Raw genomic sequence first — 19,022 nt, 5'->3', positions numbered from 1 at the left:
CTGCTTTGCCAAACCCACAGGATCGGGCGGGAGCGGGGGCGCAGCGGCGGCCAGAACCGCGCCCTAGTCCCAGCCCGACACCCCCACCGCCCGTACCACACCGATCGCGCCCCCGGGACGCCGGGGTCCGTTCATTCCCCCTCCCATTCCTTGCAAAAAGTGCCTCGTCACCGCTTCTGCCCGCCCCCGCTGGATGGGAAAACCGTGGGGTTAAGTGGAAGGTTTGAGGATGTGGGGTGGTGAGGCGCTTCCCAAAGCAACTCTCGGATCAGAACTGAAGGAGATCTGAGGTCAGTGGTCAAGGAGGGGAAGGGAGTCGGGGCCTCCAAGGACCTGGGGGGAAAGTCTCCGCGAGGCTGCTGCGCGCTCAGTCAGGGACGGGCCAGTGGGCGTGGCGTGGCGGCGGCCGCGCCGGAGGGGGCGGGGCTATATTTGCGTGTGGGCGTGGCTTGGGGCTAAGGGGCCGGGCTAGTGCCGCCGGGCCGGGGCGGGGTCTTTCTGTGCATCCAGCAGGCGGCGGCCCAGTGGGCGGGGCCGGGGCGGGGAGGCGAGGCGGGAGGGGCGCTCCCCCGCCCCCGGATCGGAAATCTCCGTGAGCCGAGCTGGCTCGCGCGCGTGCATCTCGCTCCGTCCGCGGGTCTCCGGCGCCTGCCAGCGTCTGAGCGAGCCGCCGCCGCCCCCGCCACCGCCGCAGCAGCAGCACTCGGGGATCCGGGCCCAGCCGGGACCGCGGGAGGCGGGGGCGCCCGGGCCCTGGATGTCCCGCAGCGCGGCGGCCAGCGTGAGAAGGGCGGGAGAGTGGGGCTCGGGTGGGGGGCGGCGCCGCTGCTGATGTGGCGGAGGGTGGGAGGCGGCCGCGGCGCCCGGATGGAGAGAGGGTGCCAAGGCTCGTCCTGGGTGGGGGCCCACGAACAGGCCCCCCACCAAGCCAAAGCTTGGGAGACAGGGTCTCGCCACAGGCCCTCTTTTACCAAGGCCCTAGATATAGGGATCCCGGACACAGAACTCCCCCTCAGAAAAATCAAGGACAGGGGGACAGATTCTCGGTACAACTCCATAGACAGGGTTTTGGGGATGGGTCCGGGACACAACCCCCAGATGAAGCCAAGGCCTCCTGGAGGCGATCCCAGACCAGACGCCATCCCCACTCCTCCCTGCCTGAGGGGGTCTCTGAGCACAACAACCCTCTAGGCAAGGTCTCGATGGGGTCCTGGGCACAGCTTCCCCAGAAGCCGAGGCTGGGGGGTGGGGGGCATTCCAAGCACGAACTGTCCCCTGGCCTCTGAGGCGTCCCGGGCACAGCATCTCCGCCCGCCGCCCCAATCCTTGGGCGGCGTCCCAGGAACAACCCCTTCTCAAAACAAGGTCCCAGTGCCTGGGACTCCACCCCCACCTCAGCCTGAATAAAATTAGGGAAATTTCAAGCACATTCCCCTCCCCTCCCCGCTTGGTCAAGGGTCCCAGGTCACAGGTCCCCTGGGCCACCCCCTTTGTCCCTGGGGCTGCCCAGCTGCCTGGGAGTGGCCCCACCCTCGGATAATGGGCAGGCCCCCCAGGCTCCAGGATTCATGCTGGAAGGGGGGTGGCCCCCCAGAGACCGGGTGCAGCCGTGTCTGTCTGCAGCGTCTGAGGTGATGGCGGCTTTGTGTGTGGTACCTGGGGGGAAGAGGGGGAGCAGGCGACGAGAGGGTGGCTAAGAGTGTGACCCCGTGTTTGTGTGACTGGCTGTGTGTGTCTGTGCCACAGCTGGTGACTGAGGAATCCTCTGCGTGTGTCTGTGTTTCATGCTTGTGGTTGTGTCTAGTAGTGTATGTGAGTGACCCAGCATTTGTGTGACTGTGTATGTGTGTATGACAGCTGCTCAGAAAGAACCCTGTACTTTTTAGTCTATGTTTGAGTGTGTGCATGGTTGTGACTGTGGGGTTGTGTCTGTGGTTCCATCTTTAGTGATCCATGTTTGTGTGCCTTGGTAACTATAACTGGGTATGTGACAGTGTATGTGTTGAGTCTGGGGTTGCGCATGTGTGTGCTTGACTGAAGACGTGGGTGGAGTTGTGATTGTGTGTAAGTGGTGTTGTGTCTGTGACTGTCAGTGTGCGCTGCTCCCAACGACTGAATGTTTGTGGTTGTATCTATGACCGATTTTATATTTGTGTCACACATGAGTCTGTGACACACAAAGTCCCTGCAACTGGGTGTGTGACTGCCATTGTATATGAAGTCAGCCACGTTGTGTCTATGTGACTGGGTTTACGTGATGGCACTGTGACTTGTATGTTTATATGACTGGTTGTGTGTTCAGAGCCATGTCAGTGTGTGTGACGGGGGGTTGTATGAATGATTGCCTCTAGCTCTGTGTTGATACTGATTGTGTGTAGTTACAGTCCTGAATGTGTGATTTGGGTTATGTACTTGACTTGGGGTCTGAACCTCTGGCTGACCATTAATAGTGGGTTATTTCACTGTGTCTGACTCAGGATCTAGGTGTGTCCATATGTGTTAGAAGGGATGTAGGCGACTGGGGCTTCTGTATTTGTGTGTGACCTGCATGTCTGTGACCCTGGGTGACTCTTTGTATTTGCGTCTGTGTCATGGGCTGTGAGAGTGTGTCTGTAGCTGTGTGACTGTTTGATATGTGTGTGTCTGCGTGCGTGCCAGACTGATTGTGTTTGAATGTGTGATTTGGTGACAGGGTTACTGTCAGGAACTGTGTCTTCTGCATCAACGCAGCTATAAATGCTCTGTCTGGGTCACTGCATTTCTGAGCATGCACCTGTGTGCTTGTGGTGTGTAAAGTGGAAATTGTGTAGGATGTCTGTATGTGTGAGATACTACGTGTCTGGCTGTCTACATGGGGCTGTGATTGTATGTTGCCAGTTGTCTGCTTGACTTGTGTGTTTGCATGAAGAGAGACTATGTGTTTCTCTGTGATGCTATGATGGGGTACAGCTGGGTATGGGATATTAGGTGACTGTGATATGTGGCCGGGTAATATGGACACTGACGCTGTGTGACTTGGCGTACACAACCACTTCTGAAATGTGTATGGCTGTGACTCTGAACCATCGGTGGTCTGGCAATGTCTGAGTGTGGCCATCCTTGGGGATTGTTGTCTCTGGGTGGTTGTGCACATGTCTTGAGTGTGTAAGCGAGTTTCTCTATAATGCGTGGGCCGTGGCCATCTGTGTCTGTGATTGGGGATGGTGGACTGTCCATATAAATTAGTTGACACAGTGACTGTGAGCCCCAATGACTGGGTATGTGTGGTTGTGTGACAGTGTGTGACCAAAAAGGTGCGCTGGTGTGACTGATTCGAGGGGTTGAGTGTCCCTGTGTGGCTGTGTGCCTGTAGATGATTAAGCACATGTGGCTGTGGCTGGGTGTGACCAAGTGTGTGTATGTTTCCATGCATCCATGACCAGATGTCAACACACAGCAGCAGTTAGGTATGACAAGTGTTTATGTCTGTGACTGTGTCTGTGTGACTGGGTATGATTCTACGTGAGTGGGTCTGTGACATATCTTGGGTGGCTGCCTGAGGAAGCATAGCTGTCACTGGGTGTGGCTGTAGTGCACCACTCTGGTGGGTATGCCTGGGCTCTTTGTATGTGGCTGAGAAAACAGCAGTGACCAAGTATCAGTAGCTGACGTGACCAGGAGTTTGTGACGTGACAAGGAGTTTGTGACGTGACCAGTCCTAGGCAGGCTGGGACTATCTGCATGTAGACATATGTCTGTAGTGGAGACTGTGTAGATCTGTGAACACAGCTATGTGCCAAGATGTTTGTAGTGGCTGTGACTGTTTGGGTGTGTCTGTGTGACGTGGTATGTATAGTTGGGGTTGTGTTTGTGTATGACTAAATGTGCAGAGCTGTGTCCCAGTGCTAGGAACAACTATAGGCATGAGTTGCATCATACATGTGACTGTATGTTTGTGTATCCCTGAACATGTGTCTAGAGGGCAAGGCCCCTCCCTCCTCATACCATCCCTATGAATACTAAGAGCCTCCTGAGGCCAGGATAGCTCCTAAGAAATGCCCCCAAAATGCAACCAGGTGGCTCATTTCCCTTGTAACAGTTGCCATGACAACCAGTTGCTCTCATCCCTGATGAGAGCCTGATAGAGGGGGAGGTTGGCTAATGTCCAAAGAGGGGGTGAGGTAGGGGACTGCACCCATCCTAAGCCATCCTCTCACCTTTTCCTCTGTCCCTTGGGCAGGGCGGACCCAGAAGGCCTGAGCAGCATCTGCCCCCAGCCCCCTGTGGGGCCCCGGGGCCCCCTGAAACCTCCAGGACGGAGCCAGGTGAGTGACCAGCTAGGGACAGGGCAGGGACTGAGTGGGAACTGTCCCTGCAGTCAAACAGTCCTAATCACACTCATGAATGGACACCCTCAGACCTCTTCCCTGCACACTCAATGACCATCAAAGCCCAACTTATGCATAGACACACACACCTGGACTATGTCACACACACACTGGCACATTCAGACACATATCGACCTCCCTACACAGAAGTGCATGGTCACAAACATACAGATACATTCCCAGACTACACCCAGACTCCCTCAGACAGGCAACTACAGACACTAAGCAGATACTGAAGCTTAGATACACATTCTCAAGGGACACAGTCTTACACACAGGTAGTTGGCCAGACAACATGTACAGGCCCACACTTTTATAGACAACAACCAAACTTTCTCCAGCAGACACTGCCTCACAGACAGCACCTGTGGACCCATTCTCTCGTAAAGAGCTACACTTCTGCACACAGACAGTCTCACACATACTACCCAGCACTCATAGACAACAGCCATGTTCTCACAGTCACATCCTCATAAATAACAGTCACAAACAACTCTCAAAGACAACCACCTCACGTTCTCACACGCCCTCACAGATGCATGGGTATGTACTGACACACACTCAGAACAACCCTCATAGACCCAACTCTACAATAATCACATGCTCTGACACAGACACACCCTCACAAACAGCCACAGTCTTGGACATAGACATGGTCTCTTGGGTAACTGTCACATACACTGTCATAGGCAGCAGTCATCAATGACAATAGCCACACCTCACATGGACACCCCGTGTTCCCTGAGTACTGTGTCCATCTCCCTTGAGCCCCATGCTTCTGACCCCCTCCTTGTCCTGTGTCACCAGACGGGGCTGGCACCATGAACAAGTTACGGCAGAGCCTGCGGCGGCGGAAGCCAGCGTACGTGCCCGAGGCCTCGCGCCCGCACCAGTGGCAGGCAGACGAGGATGCGGTGCGCAAGGGCACGTGCAGCTTCCCGGTCAGGGTGAGTGGCCGCGGGGCGAGGGGCCGCGCGCCGGCCCAGGAAATTCTGTCCTGTGTGGCGGAGACAGCGCGTCCACAAAGAGCTGCAGAGCCTGCCCAGGCGTGACCCCCCTGCCTGCGTCCTTCAGAGTTGGGATTAAAAACCGAGCCCTGGCCAGTGTAGCTCAGTCGTCTCTGGCACCGAAAGGTGGCCTGTTGGATTCCCAGTGGGGCACCCACTTGGAGCGCGGCCGGGCTGCGGCTGCGGGCTGACCCCCAGTAGGAGGCGTGCAGGAGGCAGCCGGTCCGTGTTTCTCTCTCACATGGATGTTTCTCTCTTTCTCCCCTTAACTCTCTCTCTAAAATCAATAAAAACTTTTTTTTTTTTTTTTAAAGAACAACCTACACACATTCTCTTGTACCAGAAAAATGTTACCTGAGGGATAGCATGCCTGGGTCGCCCCATTTTGTGGGAGCTCACACTTTCCTGAGAGCACTGGAAGGTCACAAAAATGTTATAGCATTTGCAGATCATTCTATGACCTTTATAATGCGCACTACACTTTTATAAGAGAGACAGCAGGTTCAGGTTTAAATCCCAACTTAGTCCCTTCCCCTAGGTGCAGACCTTGAGTGTGAGATGCCCATTGGGTGGTGCAGGAAATGCTGACGGGAGGAAAGAAAGGCAGCCAATCAATGGTGTGTTTGTCACTAACCTGCAGCTGTGGGCAACTGAGCTTAATGTAGCTGGAGACTCTGGGAAATAGAGCCACCCACCCACAGGGGCAGGAGCTGGGGCCTGTGTACCCTACTTCCCAACAGTCATTGCTGGGGCCAGTCCTCAGGCGCAGAGATGCAGATGCTGGCACGCAGGACAGCAGTGACAGGTTAAGACCCAGGGTTAGAGGCAGGATGGGAATCGCTACTGCATGCTGTGCTTTGGTCTCATCTGTATATCTGGGATAGGAATGCGGGACCCACCTTGTAGAGTTGAGGTGCAGAGTAAATGAGTTACTAAATACGATGTGCTTAGGGCATTGTGTGATGCATCGCAGCTGCCCAGGGGACACTCGGAATTATTGATTACTGTGCTTATTTCGTCCTCTTTCCTCCCTCCCAAGTACCTGGGCCACGTGGAGGTGGAGGAGTCCAGGGGGATGCACGTGTGTGAGGATGCCGTGAAGAAGCTGAAAGCGGTGAGTGGGGCTGACGCAGGGAGGGGGTGGTCAGGCCGGAGGCAGCCCTCATCAGGCCCTGTATTCTCCCCTCCCCGCCAGATGGGCCGGAAGTCTGTGAAGTCGGTCCTGTGGGTGTCAGCCGATGGGCTCCGAGTGGTGGATGACAAGACCAAGGTAGGAGGCCCGTGGGGGTGGGAGAGGGCACCAAAGGGGCCCTCTCCTCACCCTGCTCGATGGGGCCGAGGATGCTTTCCCACCCACTGCTAGGATGGCCCTCCCTCAGGGACCTTCTGGACTACACCATGTGCTCCTGCGACATCTTGGCACGCTTCACAGCCCTAATTCAGGATTGAGTCTTGCGGTTGTCTGTGAGCTGGTGTAGATAGTGGGTAAGGGCACAGGCTGTGGAGCAGCTGCCTTGGCTCCGATCCCTGCCCACCCACTTACCAGCTGGGTGACCCTGGATATGAGACGTAACCCTTCTGTGCCTCAATTGTGTCATCTGTAAAATGGGGGTAATAAAAGACCCTACCATTACCTGAGAAAGTAGATCACATAATTTAAAGCTGTTCCTCTGTCGACTGAAAGATAATATTGACTAGGTGTTTCATCACCGAAAAGGGTTTATTCGGGAAAAAGAAAGGGTTGCCACCAGGTGCACGCAGACATGGCAAGCCACATGCACCCTGGCCTGCATGCCGAGATGGAGGGCTATTTACAGAAGGGAAGAGGGAGTCAGGCCATAGAGCTTTATTATAAGCAGAGCTCTTCCTGTAGGGTTCTCCCATGTAGGGTTCATGTGATTACATAGAGTGTGAGAACTTCCATAAGCCCTAGCTCCTCCCATAGGCCCTCCTGACTGACTGCGTAAAGCTGCTGTTAGTCTTTATCACCTGGTACACCGTAAGTGGTCGGATCAGTGAGTGTTAGCTGTTATGTGTTTGTTGTCAGTCTACCCAGCCAGACAGGAGTGCCATGGGGCCAGGACCTGGTGTCTGTTCACTTTTTAATTCCCTGCCTGCCCAGAGACTACCAGAGGAGACAGCCAGCACATGATGAGAGTTAGGTTAATGACTGTCAACGGTATTGACACCTTTACACAGGCAGTTTGCTCAGCCTGAAATATTGTTCCCTGCCTTTTGCCTCCAGGAAGCTTTGCCTGGCTCCACCTCCTACACACCCAAGTTGGATCAGGCACCTCCTCTTGGCTCCTGCAGGCCCCTGTGCCTCCCCCATCCCACCTATAACCTCTCTGCCTGTGCCTCCCTCATTACAGCCTGGCTGAGACTCTGGGCTCTCTCCTGATTCTGCGCTAGACTGGGAGCCCCATGCCGGCAGGGCACACAGCAGGATGCACAGTGACTCCTGGGTGCCTGCCCTAATCAGGATGGGATAGAGAGCAGACACTAAGGGAAGGTTGAATGAATGTATGACAGTTCACATTCCTCTCCTGGCCTCCTCGACTACTCCCAGGACCTGCTGGTGGACCAGACCATCGAAAAGGTCTCCTTTTGTGCTCCTGACCGCAACCTGGACAAGGCCTTCTCTTACATCTGCCGTGATGGGACCACCCGCCGCTGGATCTGCCACTGTTTCCTGGCACTCAAGGACTCTGTGAGTATTGCCAGAGCCCAAAGTCTGCTGACTCCTCTCCCATTCCAGCCCCATCCCCGGCATGCCGAGTGGAGTCAGATACGCCGCTCACCTCTCCTCACCAGAAAAGAGACCATACTCAGAGCTCCTAGCTTCGAGGACTACTGTGGACTTGAGTGGGTTAATACACAGGATTTATTTGATGCCTGGCACATAGGAAGCACTCAGGAAAACATTGGTTATCACTCTACTTATCAGTTCTTCATGTTTCTCTACCTTTTCTAATTGGGGGTCATGTACATACAGTCGTATGCACTCCACGTCCAGTTCCATGAATTTTTGCTTATGGATAAGCCCCACCCAGGTCAAGTTGTGGGGTTTCCGGCCCCCAGCAGGCTCCCTCAGGCCCTCCTCAGACATGAGTCATCTTGCCTGCAAGGTCCCCTCTGAGAATCAGATGAAAGCAACAAATGGTGCTTCTCAGAAGCATTCTCAGTTAGGATTCCGAGGCTTGTAGCAGAAAACTCTGATACCGGTGCTTTCGGTGAAATAGAAGTTTGCTCCTGTTTCCTGGGAAAGGGCCTCGCGGCTTTTCTTCTTTTTGGCTTGTGCCTCCCCAATATTATCTGACTCTAATAAGGGCTCACGTGAGAAAGGTTTACCTTCAGGACACGCCTTTCTCCGTTTGCCAAATTCCTGAATGTCCTTTGACTTTTTTCTTTTTAAAACTCTCCTTACTGCCTGATTCGGCCTCTGACATGGAGCTTTCTGCAGGTTTGTGTGAATGGTTCCTCTTCCATCATCTAAAGTGATGGAAGAACCCGAGCCTGAAGAGAATACCTGCTGGATTTCTTCTTCTCTTTTTCCTTGCTGTCTTTTTTTGGATGAGCTCCCACTTCCACTTAATAGTTTCTCCCTGTGTTTTTTTTTAGGTCTTTCTTCTAGATCTCATTCATTTTTTTTCTTCAAAGTCAGCCAATGCCTTGGAGCCTTTTTGTTTTTTATATTTCTGTCACTTCTTCCTGGGTAGGCCTTGGTCAGCTGCGGTCATTAATCTGGGATCGTTGACCCTGAAAACTGGATCGAACCCTTTGATCTGGCCATTGCTCTTGGGATCACATAGGCCTCGCGGTTGCCCTGCTTCCCTGTGGTGCTGGGCTGAGCGCAGTCAGATGCCAAGGGAGACCCAGCCAGTGGAGCAGCCAGAGTGGCCCCCAAGCTCTTTTTATTTTGAAAAAAACCACACATTGTCCACAAACCTTAGGTATACTTTTGCTGAGTTTTCACAACTGCATGCACCTGTGCAACCCCAAACCCTGCCAAGCTTACATGACCACCACCCCAGTGCATCCCCCCTGCCCCTTCCCAGTCATTCCCCACCCCACCCACTAAGAAACAGCCGCTATTCTGACTTTTTTCATCATAGATTAGTTTTGGCTGTTTTAGAACGTCCTATAAATGGAGGCATATGGCAGTGTGCTTTTTTTAATTTCCATCCCCTCAGCCCCCTTCCCTTTGGCAACCATCAGCTTCTTCTCTGCATCTATAGGTCTGTTTCTGTTTTGTTTGTCTATTTTGTTTTTTAGATTCCACATATAAGTGAAATCGTACAGTTTTTCTTTCTCTGACTTATTTCACTTAACATAATGCCCTCTAGGTCTATCCATGTTATTGCAAATGGCAAGAGTTCATTCTTTTTTATGGCCAGGTAATGTTCCATTGTATCTGTATACCACATCCTATTTATCCACTCATCTATTGATGGACACCTAGGTTACTTCCTTACCTTGGCTCTTGTAAATAATGCTGCAGTGAACATAGGGATGCAGATATATTTTTGAATTAGCGTTTTTGGGTTTTTTTCAGATAAACCCCCAGAAGTGGAATTTCTGGGCCACATGGCAGCTGATTTTTTTTTTTAGGAATCTCCATAGTCTTGAACTTTTGTTTCCGGCTTTTTTCACTCAGAGCTGTCATTTGTACCCCTCTAGGTGCAGGTGTTCATAGAGGCCTCGAGAGGCAGAGGGATTGTCCGGGGTCACCTGGAGCCTAGGTGCTGGCACCCAAGGCTCCTGGTGTCCAGTCTGCACAACTCAGTGTCTCTAACCCTCTCCCCAACCTCTTCCCACAGGGCGAGAGGCTGAGCCACGCTGTGGGCTGTGCTTTCGCCGCCTGCCTGGAACGGAAACAGCGGCGAGAGAAGGAATGCGGGGTGACAGCCACCTTCGACGCCAGCCGCACCAGCTTCGCCCGCGAAGGCTCCTTCCGCCTGTCCGGGGGCGGGCGGCCCGCTGAGCGAGAGGCCGCCGACAAAAAGAAAGGTGCGCGCTACCCGAGAGCGGGGCTGGGCAGTGGGCCCCGGGCGGGCGAGCCGGTTTGCAGGGAAAGCTGCAGAGGCACAGGGGCTCTACAGTTTACAAAGCAGAGCACCAACCACAACATTTGGTTACAGTTTTTTAAGCTTGCTTTAGTTTAAGGAGTTCTTTGGGCAATATTCTGTAGACCACAAATCCCAGCAAAGCTCACAGAGTGCTCTGTCACCTGCAAGCTTGGGGAGGTTCCTGGGCTTTTCCAACTGTGTTCGAAAAATGAAATAGAAAATACCAGAGTAATCAGATGTAGTAAGGGAGGTATAGCTTAATGATAGTTTTACTTCAGTATCTGTTTGCATGTGTGTGTTTGTGTGTGTGTGTGGAATGGGTTACCGTGTAAATGTATTTCTTGCTCTGGGTTGCCATCAGGAAAGTTTGAAAACTATCTGCTAGGCTCCAACATTCTAGGTGAATGGCAAATACCTACGTAAGTTCCCCAAATTTTTTTTTTTCAACATAAGGGTATTATGTGCTAAGTCACAATGTAATTGAATTTTTCTTTTCTGTGGATTCTAGTTTTTAAATTTTTGGAAAACACTGCTTGAGATTGACAAAGAATTTACCACTAGGAACTGTATCAGATTAAAGGAGACTAAAGAGATTTGAGGCATATTAACAAATTCAGTGTGTGGTCCTGCATATATATATATAAAAGAGCATCTATGAAGGACACAATCGGGACAGTTGGGGAAACTGGAATCTGGACTGTAGATTGGCTAATGGCATCGTACCCGTGTTCAGTTCCCCAAGTGAGACATGATACTGTGGTTGTGTAGGGGACCGTCCTTGTTCTTCTGAGGTACATGCTGAAGGTTTGGGGTTAAATTGCCTGCAAGTTACTCTTAAATGGTAGGAAAGAAATTATGGTAGGAGGGAGAGAGCAAATATGGTAACATGTTAACACTGGGGACCATATGGTAAGAGAACCTGCTGGCTCGTTATTACATCATTCCTGTAAGTTTAAAATATTTCGAACTGAAAAGTTAGGAAAACAACTTTTTATCACTTACTAGAATATTAGAGTTTACAAAGTATGTTATATATAAACTACATGACCATTTATAAACTTCTTTACAAATTAACTTCATCACAGCTCACAGAGTATTTTTCTTTGCATCATCTATGAAAACCTGCAGAGAATTTTCCATGGGCAAAGCATGGAAAAGTGAAGTCAGCAAAGGGCCTGGTCTTTTGGTTTTATTGTTTACAAAGAGCACACTGAGTACACACACAGCCCTTCACAGTTTACAGAGACTTCTTTACTGTTAATATAGGAGATTAGAAGTTTCAAAGACTGTTGCCCTATGCTTTAGAGGTTGCAGAGGGTTTTGCTGTTTCCCAAGGATATTATAGCCTCCGGGTACTTTGCACTGTAGAAAGCGCTTTCCAGCCTGCACAGCAAAATGAGAGTTTACAGAGAGCATTATGATTTGCCCAACATATCCCACCGGCCGAGTCACAGTCTCAAGGCACTACATTTGTCCTGAGATACTGCACTTGTACAAAGAGAGCTTTCTAGGTTTGCAGGGGAGCCGTGGGCCTTCTGGGAAGTTGTTTATGAAGCTTTTGTCAGATTACAAAGTTACAAAGCATGGAACATTTACTCCCTCACTGAACCTCTCTGGGGGCCCTGGGTGAGGGGTGGGGTGCAGCAGAGGGATGTTTATCTCAGGTTTACAGTTCCGAAGCTGGAGCCCAGAGAGCCAAGGGGACTTCCTGAGGTCACACAGTGAAAGGGGTGGCGGAGTAGAGGTGGTTTCCTGGTTCCAACCTGTCCCAGGCTGTTTCCGCTGCCTGGGGCCAAGGCTGGGTGAGAGCCTCACTGCCTCAACCTGGAAGATGGGAGCAGAAATGCCGGGTGACCTCCCTGCCCTCTCTGGGACTGAGTTTAATCTCCCTGGCATTCAGGCTGCAGGAGGGTGAGGCCCTGATTGGAGGGGGGGTGTTTGTGTATTGGCAGGGGTGAGGGGACCTGGCCATTGAAGAGCACTCTTTGGGCTGAGTGGGAAGACAGGTGTCCCTCAGGGGAAAGAGGACAGTCTCAGAGTGGAGGGAGCCCAGGCCAAGGGGCTGGAAAGATCTGGAAAGCTCCTCAGAGCAAGAAGTGTGCCATGCCAGGTGTAGGAGTATGGGTAGCAACTGGAGGAAGGGAGGAGGTAGTTGAGGTGGGAAGAGTGGTGGGAGGTACAGAGACAGAGAGAGGGAAGACAGAATGACAGACGAAGATAGCGTGACATGGAGAGCCCATGCCAGAGGGAGAGAGAGGCAGGTTAGGGTAATTGTTTGGACCACCAACTCCAGAGCCAGCCTGCCTCTTGCTAGCACTGTGGCTTGGGCAAGTCATTTACCATTGCTAGGCCTCAGTTTCCACACCTGTAAAATGAGGATACTGGTAGCATTGACCTCAGTGGGTGTTTGTGAAGATTGAATGAGTTAATAACCGCAAAGCACTTGGAACGAGGCCTGATACATTCATCATGCACCAAATAAGTGTCCATTAAATTAGTCAGAAAAGGAGACAGAAGGTCTCAAAGGGAAAATGGGAAACAGCAGAGAAAACAGATCGGTGGCAGAAAGCTAGAAAGACACAGGAGGTCAGGTTGGGGGACAATTCCTCAGTGGCCTCCTGGGTAAAGTGGTCTTGACTTGGGTGGGAGTGAGGGACATGCAGGGCCCTAAGCAGCCTGTCTTGAGGGCAGGATACATTGGGTGAGGAAGGCAGCCTTGGGGATGACTAAGGAGACCAGGTGGGAGAGGCCTCAAGTGCCGAGGTGAGGTATCTAACCGCCTGTCTCCCCGTCTCCAGCAGAGGCAGCAGCTGCCCCCACTGCAGCTCCCGGCCCTGCGCAGCCTGGGCACGTTTCCCCCACACCAGCCACCACATCCCCTGGTGAGAAGGGCGAGGCAGGTACCCCAGTGGCTGCAGGCACCCCTGCAGCTGCCATCCCCCGTCGCCATGCCCCCCTGGAGCAGCTGGTTCGCCAGGGCTCCTTCCGTGGGTTCCCAGCACTCAGCCAGAAGAACTCGCCTTTCAAACGGCAGCTGAGCCTGCGGCTGAACGAGCTGCCGTCCACGCTGCAGCGCCGCACCGACTTCCAGGTGAAGAGCACAGGTGAGCCCCGCGGGCGAGCCCGGTGTCCGTGCGCGCCGGACGGAGAACAGGCGGTAGGCACCGTGACTGACCACACGCCTACCGCGCGCAGGGGTGAGAGAGGTGGACACACTGTGATCAATTAGCAGTGTCTGCTGCTGGCGAGGCAGAATGGAGAAGTGGGAGAAATCATGATCGATTAGCAACGTCTGCTATGGACAGAGGATAAAAGAAAGGTGGCACAAATCATGATCACTTAGCAATGTCTGCTGTGGTAGGGAAAGGCGAGAGGTGGCATACGTCATGATCTAAAGGAGCATCTGCAATGGGAAAGGAGAGGAGAGGTGGCTCGGTAGTTTTACCCAAGGGAGACAGGCAGGAGGGCTGCCTTTCCTCCCAGCTGTCAGCGAACCATGCGGCCTGGCCTGCTCTCCTGCCTCCAGACACCTAATCTGAGACACCTACTTATCATGGCCTTGGGGACCCGTGTGGGAGGTGTTGATCTGTATCCAGGAGGCTGGGCTACTCCAGAAGGTGACTGCCGAGCAGATGCCAGCACTTGTTGAGAATGATGGGCATTCACTCCGTATCCTGAGCATCCCTTTTTTGCTGTCCTCTTGCAACCTGACATTATGCGCACCCCCCAGGGCTGTCACACATGCTCCCCAGAGGCAGCAGGCTCCCCGGGCTTTATTTGGAAGCCTCAGGCTCCTGTAGCCAGTTGCTCACTTGCTTGGATGTGACTTGCCACACAAAATCACTGACTCTCACAGATGTCACAGTCTGCTGCAGGTGTCACACACACTCTGTAGTCACACACTTAGTCAAGTGCACACCAAAATCACACACACTTAGAAGGTGCACAATCAAATGTTGCAGTTCCACACACCTAGAAAGCACAGAGCCAGAAATGACACACCCAGATTTACACACACTCACAGACTACACACCCTAATTCACGCAGGCTTGGAAGTCACATGTGCAGATCATAAGCACTTGCCAACACATTCATACATCACACAAGTGGACTGGCTCGCACCTGGGAATCACAATCAGGTCACCATGCACCTGGATTTGTCACACTCAGATACCATATCCTCAGAAGCTGCACCCTCATTTGGACTAACACACACAGTCATCACGTGATTGACCTGGAAGCCATGTACCTCCCACCTGTGCACCCCCACGTCACACCTGCTGACTCCTCCAGTTAGTTTCTTTCTCATGCTCATTGGAACATCACAGGCTCCCTTAGACACAGATGCTTGCTGAGATGTCACAGACACTTGTCACACACCACACTTGGCGGTCCTCTGTTTATTCAGATGGTACTTTTGCGCATCCCAAGTGCTCATGAGGCCCCCACACCTGCTCACTGCCTTCTTGGCACACGTGCATCTCTGCCCCTGTGATATATGTTATAGAGGCCAGGGTGGACAGGGCCCCACTTTGCTACCCAAAGCAGGATAAATGATCCCCACCAGTGAAAAACAGGGTAGCCAAAATCCATTCTGACTGGCCAATGCTCTTGCCATCTTTGTGGTTAAATATATTTTTTAAATTAACATATGTTCTTTTCTTTTTTTAAATATATATTTTTTTACTTCAGAGAGAGGAAGAGAGAGGGGGAGAGAGAGAGAGCCCGAAACCCAGGCATGTCCCTGACCGGGAATCGAACCTCAATCTCCTGAATCATAGGTCGATGCTCAACTGCTGAGCCCCACTGGCCAGGCCAATATATGTTTTTAAACATTCCATATTTCTTCCGGTTTGTGGCTACCGACATGTCCTCCTTAATTTGGGGAGTCTCTGTGACTTTCCGCCATCCAATTGGGAAAATTTCCCAGGGCTGAGAGGCCCGAGAAAGGGGCTGACGACTCCACCATTACATCAAGAGTTTATTCAGGGAACTTACATACGAGGCACGTCTTGGGCAGCGGCAAGACCACATGGATAGCCTCCCTGCCACATGGCAGGAGCTAAGGGGTCATTAGGACAGGGCAGCATGGAAGGGGTACTGGCGCGATGACCTGATCCAGGAACCAGCACGCCTGGGGCACAGGAAACAGTCTCCGAGGGGATTTATAGGAAGCCATCTCTGTTCTGGCCAGGACCTGGTTTGCGGGTCCAACAGCTGTCACATCATGAAACAGTCTCTCCTCTACACCAGTGTCACACACCACTTGTACCACTCAGATGTCACACACATATGCACAGAGTTATCATTTTTGTGACCATGGCCACTGAGTTACTTCAGAGTGGACCCACCAACCCACACACCTTATGTGAGAAGGCCACCTGAGGGCAAAGGGGTCAAGAACAGGGTCTGCGCCTATTCACTGACCTCTGCCTTTCCCTGACTTCCCAGTGCCCGAGATGGAGCCTCCTGGTGCCGGTGACAGCGACAGCATCAACGCTCTGTGCACACAGATCAGCTCGTCTTTCGCCAGTGCTGGCGCAGCAGCACCAGGGCCACCACCTGCCTCAATGGGTGAGCCCAGCCCTTCCCTGGTGGCACTGCAGTGCCCCTCCTGCACTCTCCTGCTCCATTCAAAGCTACCTCAGGGACTCCAGGAATCTTGGAATCCCACAGGCTTAGGACCATGAGTCATAGAACTATGGGGTCATCTTAGACCCATTGGTCATCTTACAGCTATGAGATCTCCTTAGAACTATGGGATCTTTTTTTTTTAAAATCTTCATCCTAGGATATCTTTTTAGATTTTAGAGAGAGAGGAAGGGAAAGGGAGGGAGGGAGAGAGTGAGAGAAACATCAATCAGTTGCCTCCCATACACAGCCCGACGGGGGGAGGATGGAACTCGAAACCTAGGTATGTGCCCTAACCGGGAATCAAACCCGTAACTTTCTGGTGTATGGGGTGATGCTCCAACCAACTGAGCCACCCGGCCAGGGCCCCATGGGATCATTTTTAAACCTTCCTTAGAATAATAAAATTCAGAAACATATAGCCTTAGATCACAGGGTACTCGAATCTAACAGATTTGGAGCCATGAAACCTTGGAAGTCTCACAGCTTCAGAAAGGTGCAGGGTGCTCTCTGAGAAGCAGGCTGTGGAGTCACCTCAGGGGCATGGCCTTATCATTAGAAATGCGGGAGCACCTTAGACTCGCAAACAATGTAAATTTAAAGCTCTAGAATCTTAGAAAACAGAAACTTAAAAGCGTGAAACCTCACTCATTACTGTAGGATAGTACAGCCTGAGAAAGACCTATGGAGCCTTAGAATCTTAGCCTCCTAAAACAAAACATTCTCAGAATATTAGAACCAAGGGTGATGCTAAAGAGAGTTAATAACAGGTTTGGCACTGACCCATCAGAAGCGAAGCCGGCCTGGGTGACTGTCAGTCCCACCTATGGCTTTTCGTCTCGGGGCCTTAGACTCTCAGAACTGTATTTTCCTAGCACCGCAGAACCATCAACTGGTCCAGGATGGATTCGGGCTGGTTGCAGAGCCTGATGCCAGCCTCAGGTTCTTCCGTTGCAGCCCTTGCCCTCACCTGCCCCCTCCTCTGTCCAGGGACTTCTGCTTGGGGCGAGCCCTCGGTGTCCCCAGCAGCTGCCTTCCAGCCTGGGCACAAGCGGACCCCTTCGGAGGCCGAGCGGTGGCTGGAAGAGGTGTCCCAGGTGGCCAAAGCCCAGCAGCAGCAGCAGCAGCAGCAAGTGTCCTCGGTGCCTGCCGTACCCCCTCCCCTGCAGCCCTTCCCCGCCCCCTTGGGGCCCTTCGATGCTGCACCTGCCCAGATGGCCCTGTTTCTGCCGCCCCCACACATGCAGCCCCCTTTTGTGCCCACCTACCCAGGCTTGGGCTACCCGCCCATGCCCCGCGTGCCCGTGGTGGGCATCACACCCTCACAGATGGTGGCCAATGCCTTCTGCTCAGCCGCCCAGCTCCAGCCCCAACCTGCTGCACTGCTGGGAAAAGCTGGAGCCTTCCCGCCCCCTGCTGCGCCCAGTGCCCCTGGGGGCCAGGCCCCCCCTCGCCCCAATGGGGCCCCCTGGCCCCCAGAGCCAGCACCCACCCCGGCCCCTGAGTTGGACCCCTTTGAGGCCCAGTGGGCAGCGTTAGAAGGCAAACCCGCTGTAGAGAAGCCTTCTAACCCCTTCTCGGGCGACCTGCAAAAGACCTTCGAGATTGAACTGTAGCCCAAGCCACCCTGCCTACCCCATTATCTCCGGGTGCCCCCCGCCTGGGAGTGGAGGCCCAGCTGTCCCCTCACCCTGCTCCCTGGGGCTGCGCCCCTCAACAGCCCTCTAACCCCTCTCTCTACTCCCCCGACAACCACTATAGAACCAACATTGTGACACCCAGGCCGCCATAGGATGGAACTCAGGGGCGGACCCAGCCTGGCTAAGGGTCCTGTTTTACTGCCAGGCTTAGGCTGGCAACGCTCCTTACTCCCCAGACGGGGGTGGCTGCAGTCCCACTGAGTGCCCTCGGTTAAAGCTACATTTTCCAGTTTCTGTTGTTGACCTTCCACCTCCCAGTGTTGGGTGGGATGGGGGAGGGATACCCATTTAGGGGCTCGCCTGGGCCCCACACGGGTCTCCCCCCCCATACACAGCACAAGCAAAGGGCTTCCCTCTGCCCACCCGCTGCGTTCACTGCCAATGCTGTGCTCACCCCTATTACTCCTCCCCTCGGGGGCCAACATCCTCCCTGGGCCAAGGTCTCTTGGGGGCAGGGGCCAAGTTGGGGGCCCAGGAAGTGGGGTAGGGGGAAGGAGGAGATGCTAAGTTACCTCACGTTGGTGCCCGCTGGGGAGGGGTCCAGAGGAAGGGGGCGGGGTGCCTGGCGGGTACTTTTCTATCTTTTATTTCCAGATTTTTTTGTATCTAAACTTGCATATTTGTATTATACCAGGACAGCCAATAAAGGAAGGGTATAATGGTGCCCCTCAGGAAAGCAGGGTGTGTGTTGGGGGGGTGAGGTCACACAGCCTTTCTTCCTGATTCATCCCCTAAGGCAGGGGGGTCTCCCTGCATAATACCCTGGTCAGAACTAGCAGCAGGTAACAGCTGACCTGGTACTGCAGAGGTGAGTAGCAAAGGGTGCCCAAAATTAATCACCCCATTTCTGATTCTCACAGATTTTGAACCAAGGAATTAAAATTCTAATCTGCTGCTAATAAGTTTAGTATTAAAATCCCTTCAAATAATGAGGCTTGGAATAGCATATCTTTGAGCAGGCTAATTCCTTTGTCATCAGTTGTATTCTCTGTGACTGAGGCCAAAGTGTCATCTGATGTGGCAGCATGTTTTCAAGTCTGTCTTGTTTCTTGTGCCCCTTGATATAATCTACGAGTTATGTATTTTTCAATATGTAATATATAAATTATATGCTTAACTCTTTATAGCTCTTCAAAATGAGGTGATTGATTTGGTGAAACCCAATGTTATATCCCCATGTGATGGATGGGGAAGTTGAGTCACTCACTCCAGGTCACACACCTGATTAGTGGGGGAGCCGGATTCATA

At 52.8% G+C, this 19,022-nt stretch overlaps 1 protein-coding gene and 1 pseudogene across 2 annotated transcripts; one reads left to right on the top strand and one right to left on the bottom strand.

Moving 5' to 3' along the window:
• Positions 1–757: 757 nt before the first annotated feature.
• On the top strand, positions 758–18,896 carry NUMBL (NUMB like endocytic adaptor protein). 2 transcript variants are annotated; one of them, XM_087826709.1, is made up of 10 exons: positions 758–781; positions 4,220–4,304; positions 5,175–5,314; positions 6,414–6,488; positions 6,570–6,644; positions 7,944–8,084; positions 10,195–10,384; positions 13,242–13,547; positions 15,895–16,017; positions 17,065–18,896. In XM_087826709.1, exons 1-10 carry the CDS (start codon positions 758–760, stop codon positions 17,688–17,690), a joined length of 1,785 nt encoding a protein of 594 aa, XP_087682835.1. In that variant the 3' UTR covers positions 17,691–18,896. The 2 variants fall into 2 exon arrangements, with proteins under 2 accessions (XP_087682835.1, XP_087682834.1); XM_087826708.1 differs by having other exon boundaries at positions 6,414–6,644.
• Positions 8,556–9,359, bottom strand: LOC148091059 (uncharacterized; annotated as a pseudogene).
• Positions 18,897–19,022: the final 126 nt, after the last annotated feature.

Source organism: Miniopterus natalensis, chromosome 18, assembly GCF_054644295.1.
Source record: "Miniopterus natalensis isolate mMinNat1 chromosome 18, mMinNat1.hap1, whole genome shotgun sequence".
NCBI classification, from domain to species: Eukaryota; Metazoa; Chordata; class Mammalia; order Chiroptera; family Miniopteridae; genus Miniopterus; species Miniopterus natalensis.
Note: the sequence above shows the minus strand (reverse complement) of the source record. Positions and strands in the feature narration are given on the sequence as shown.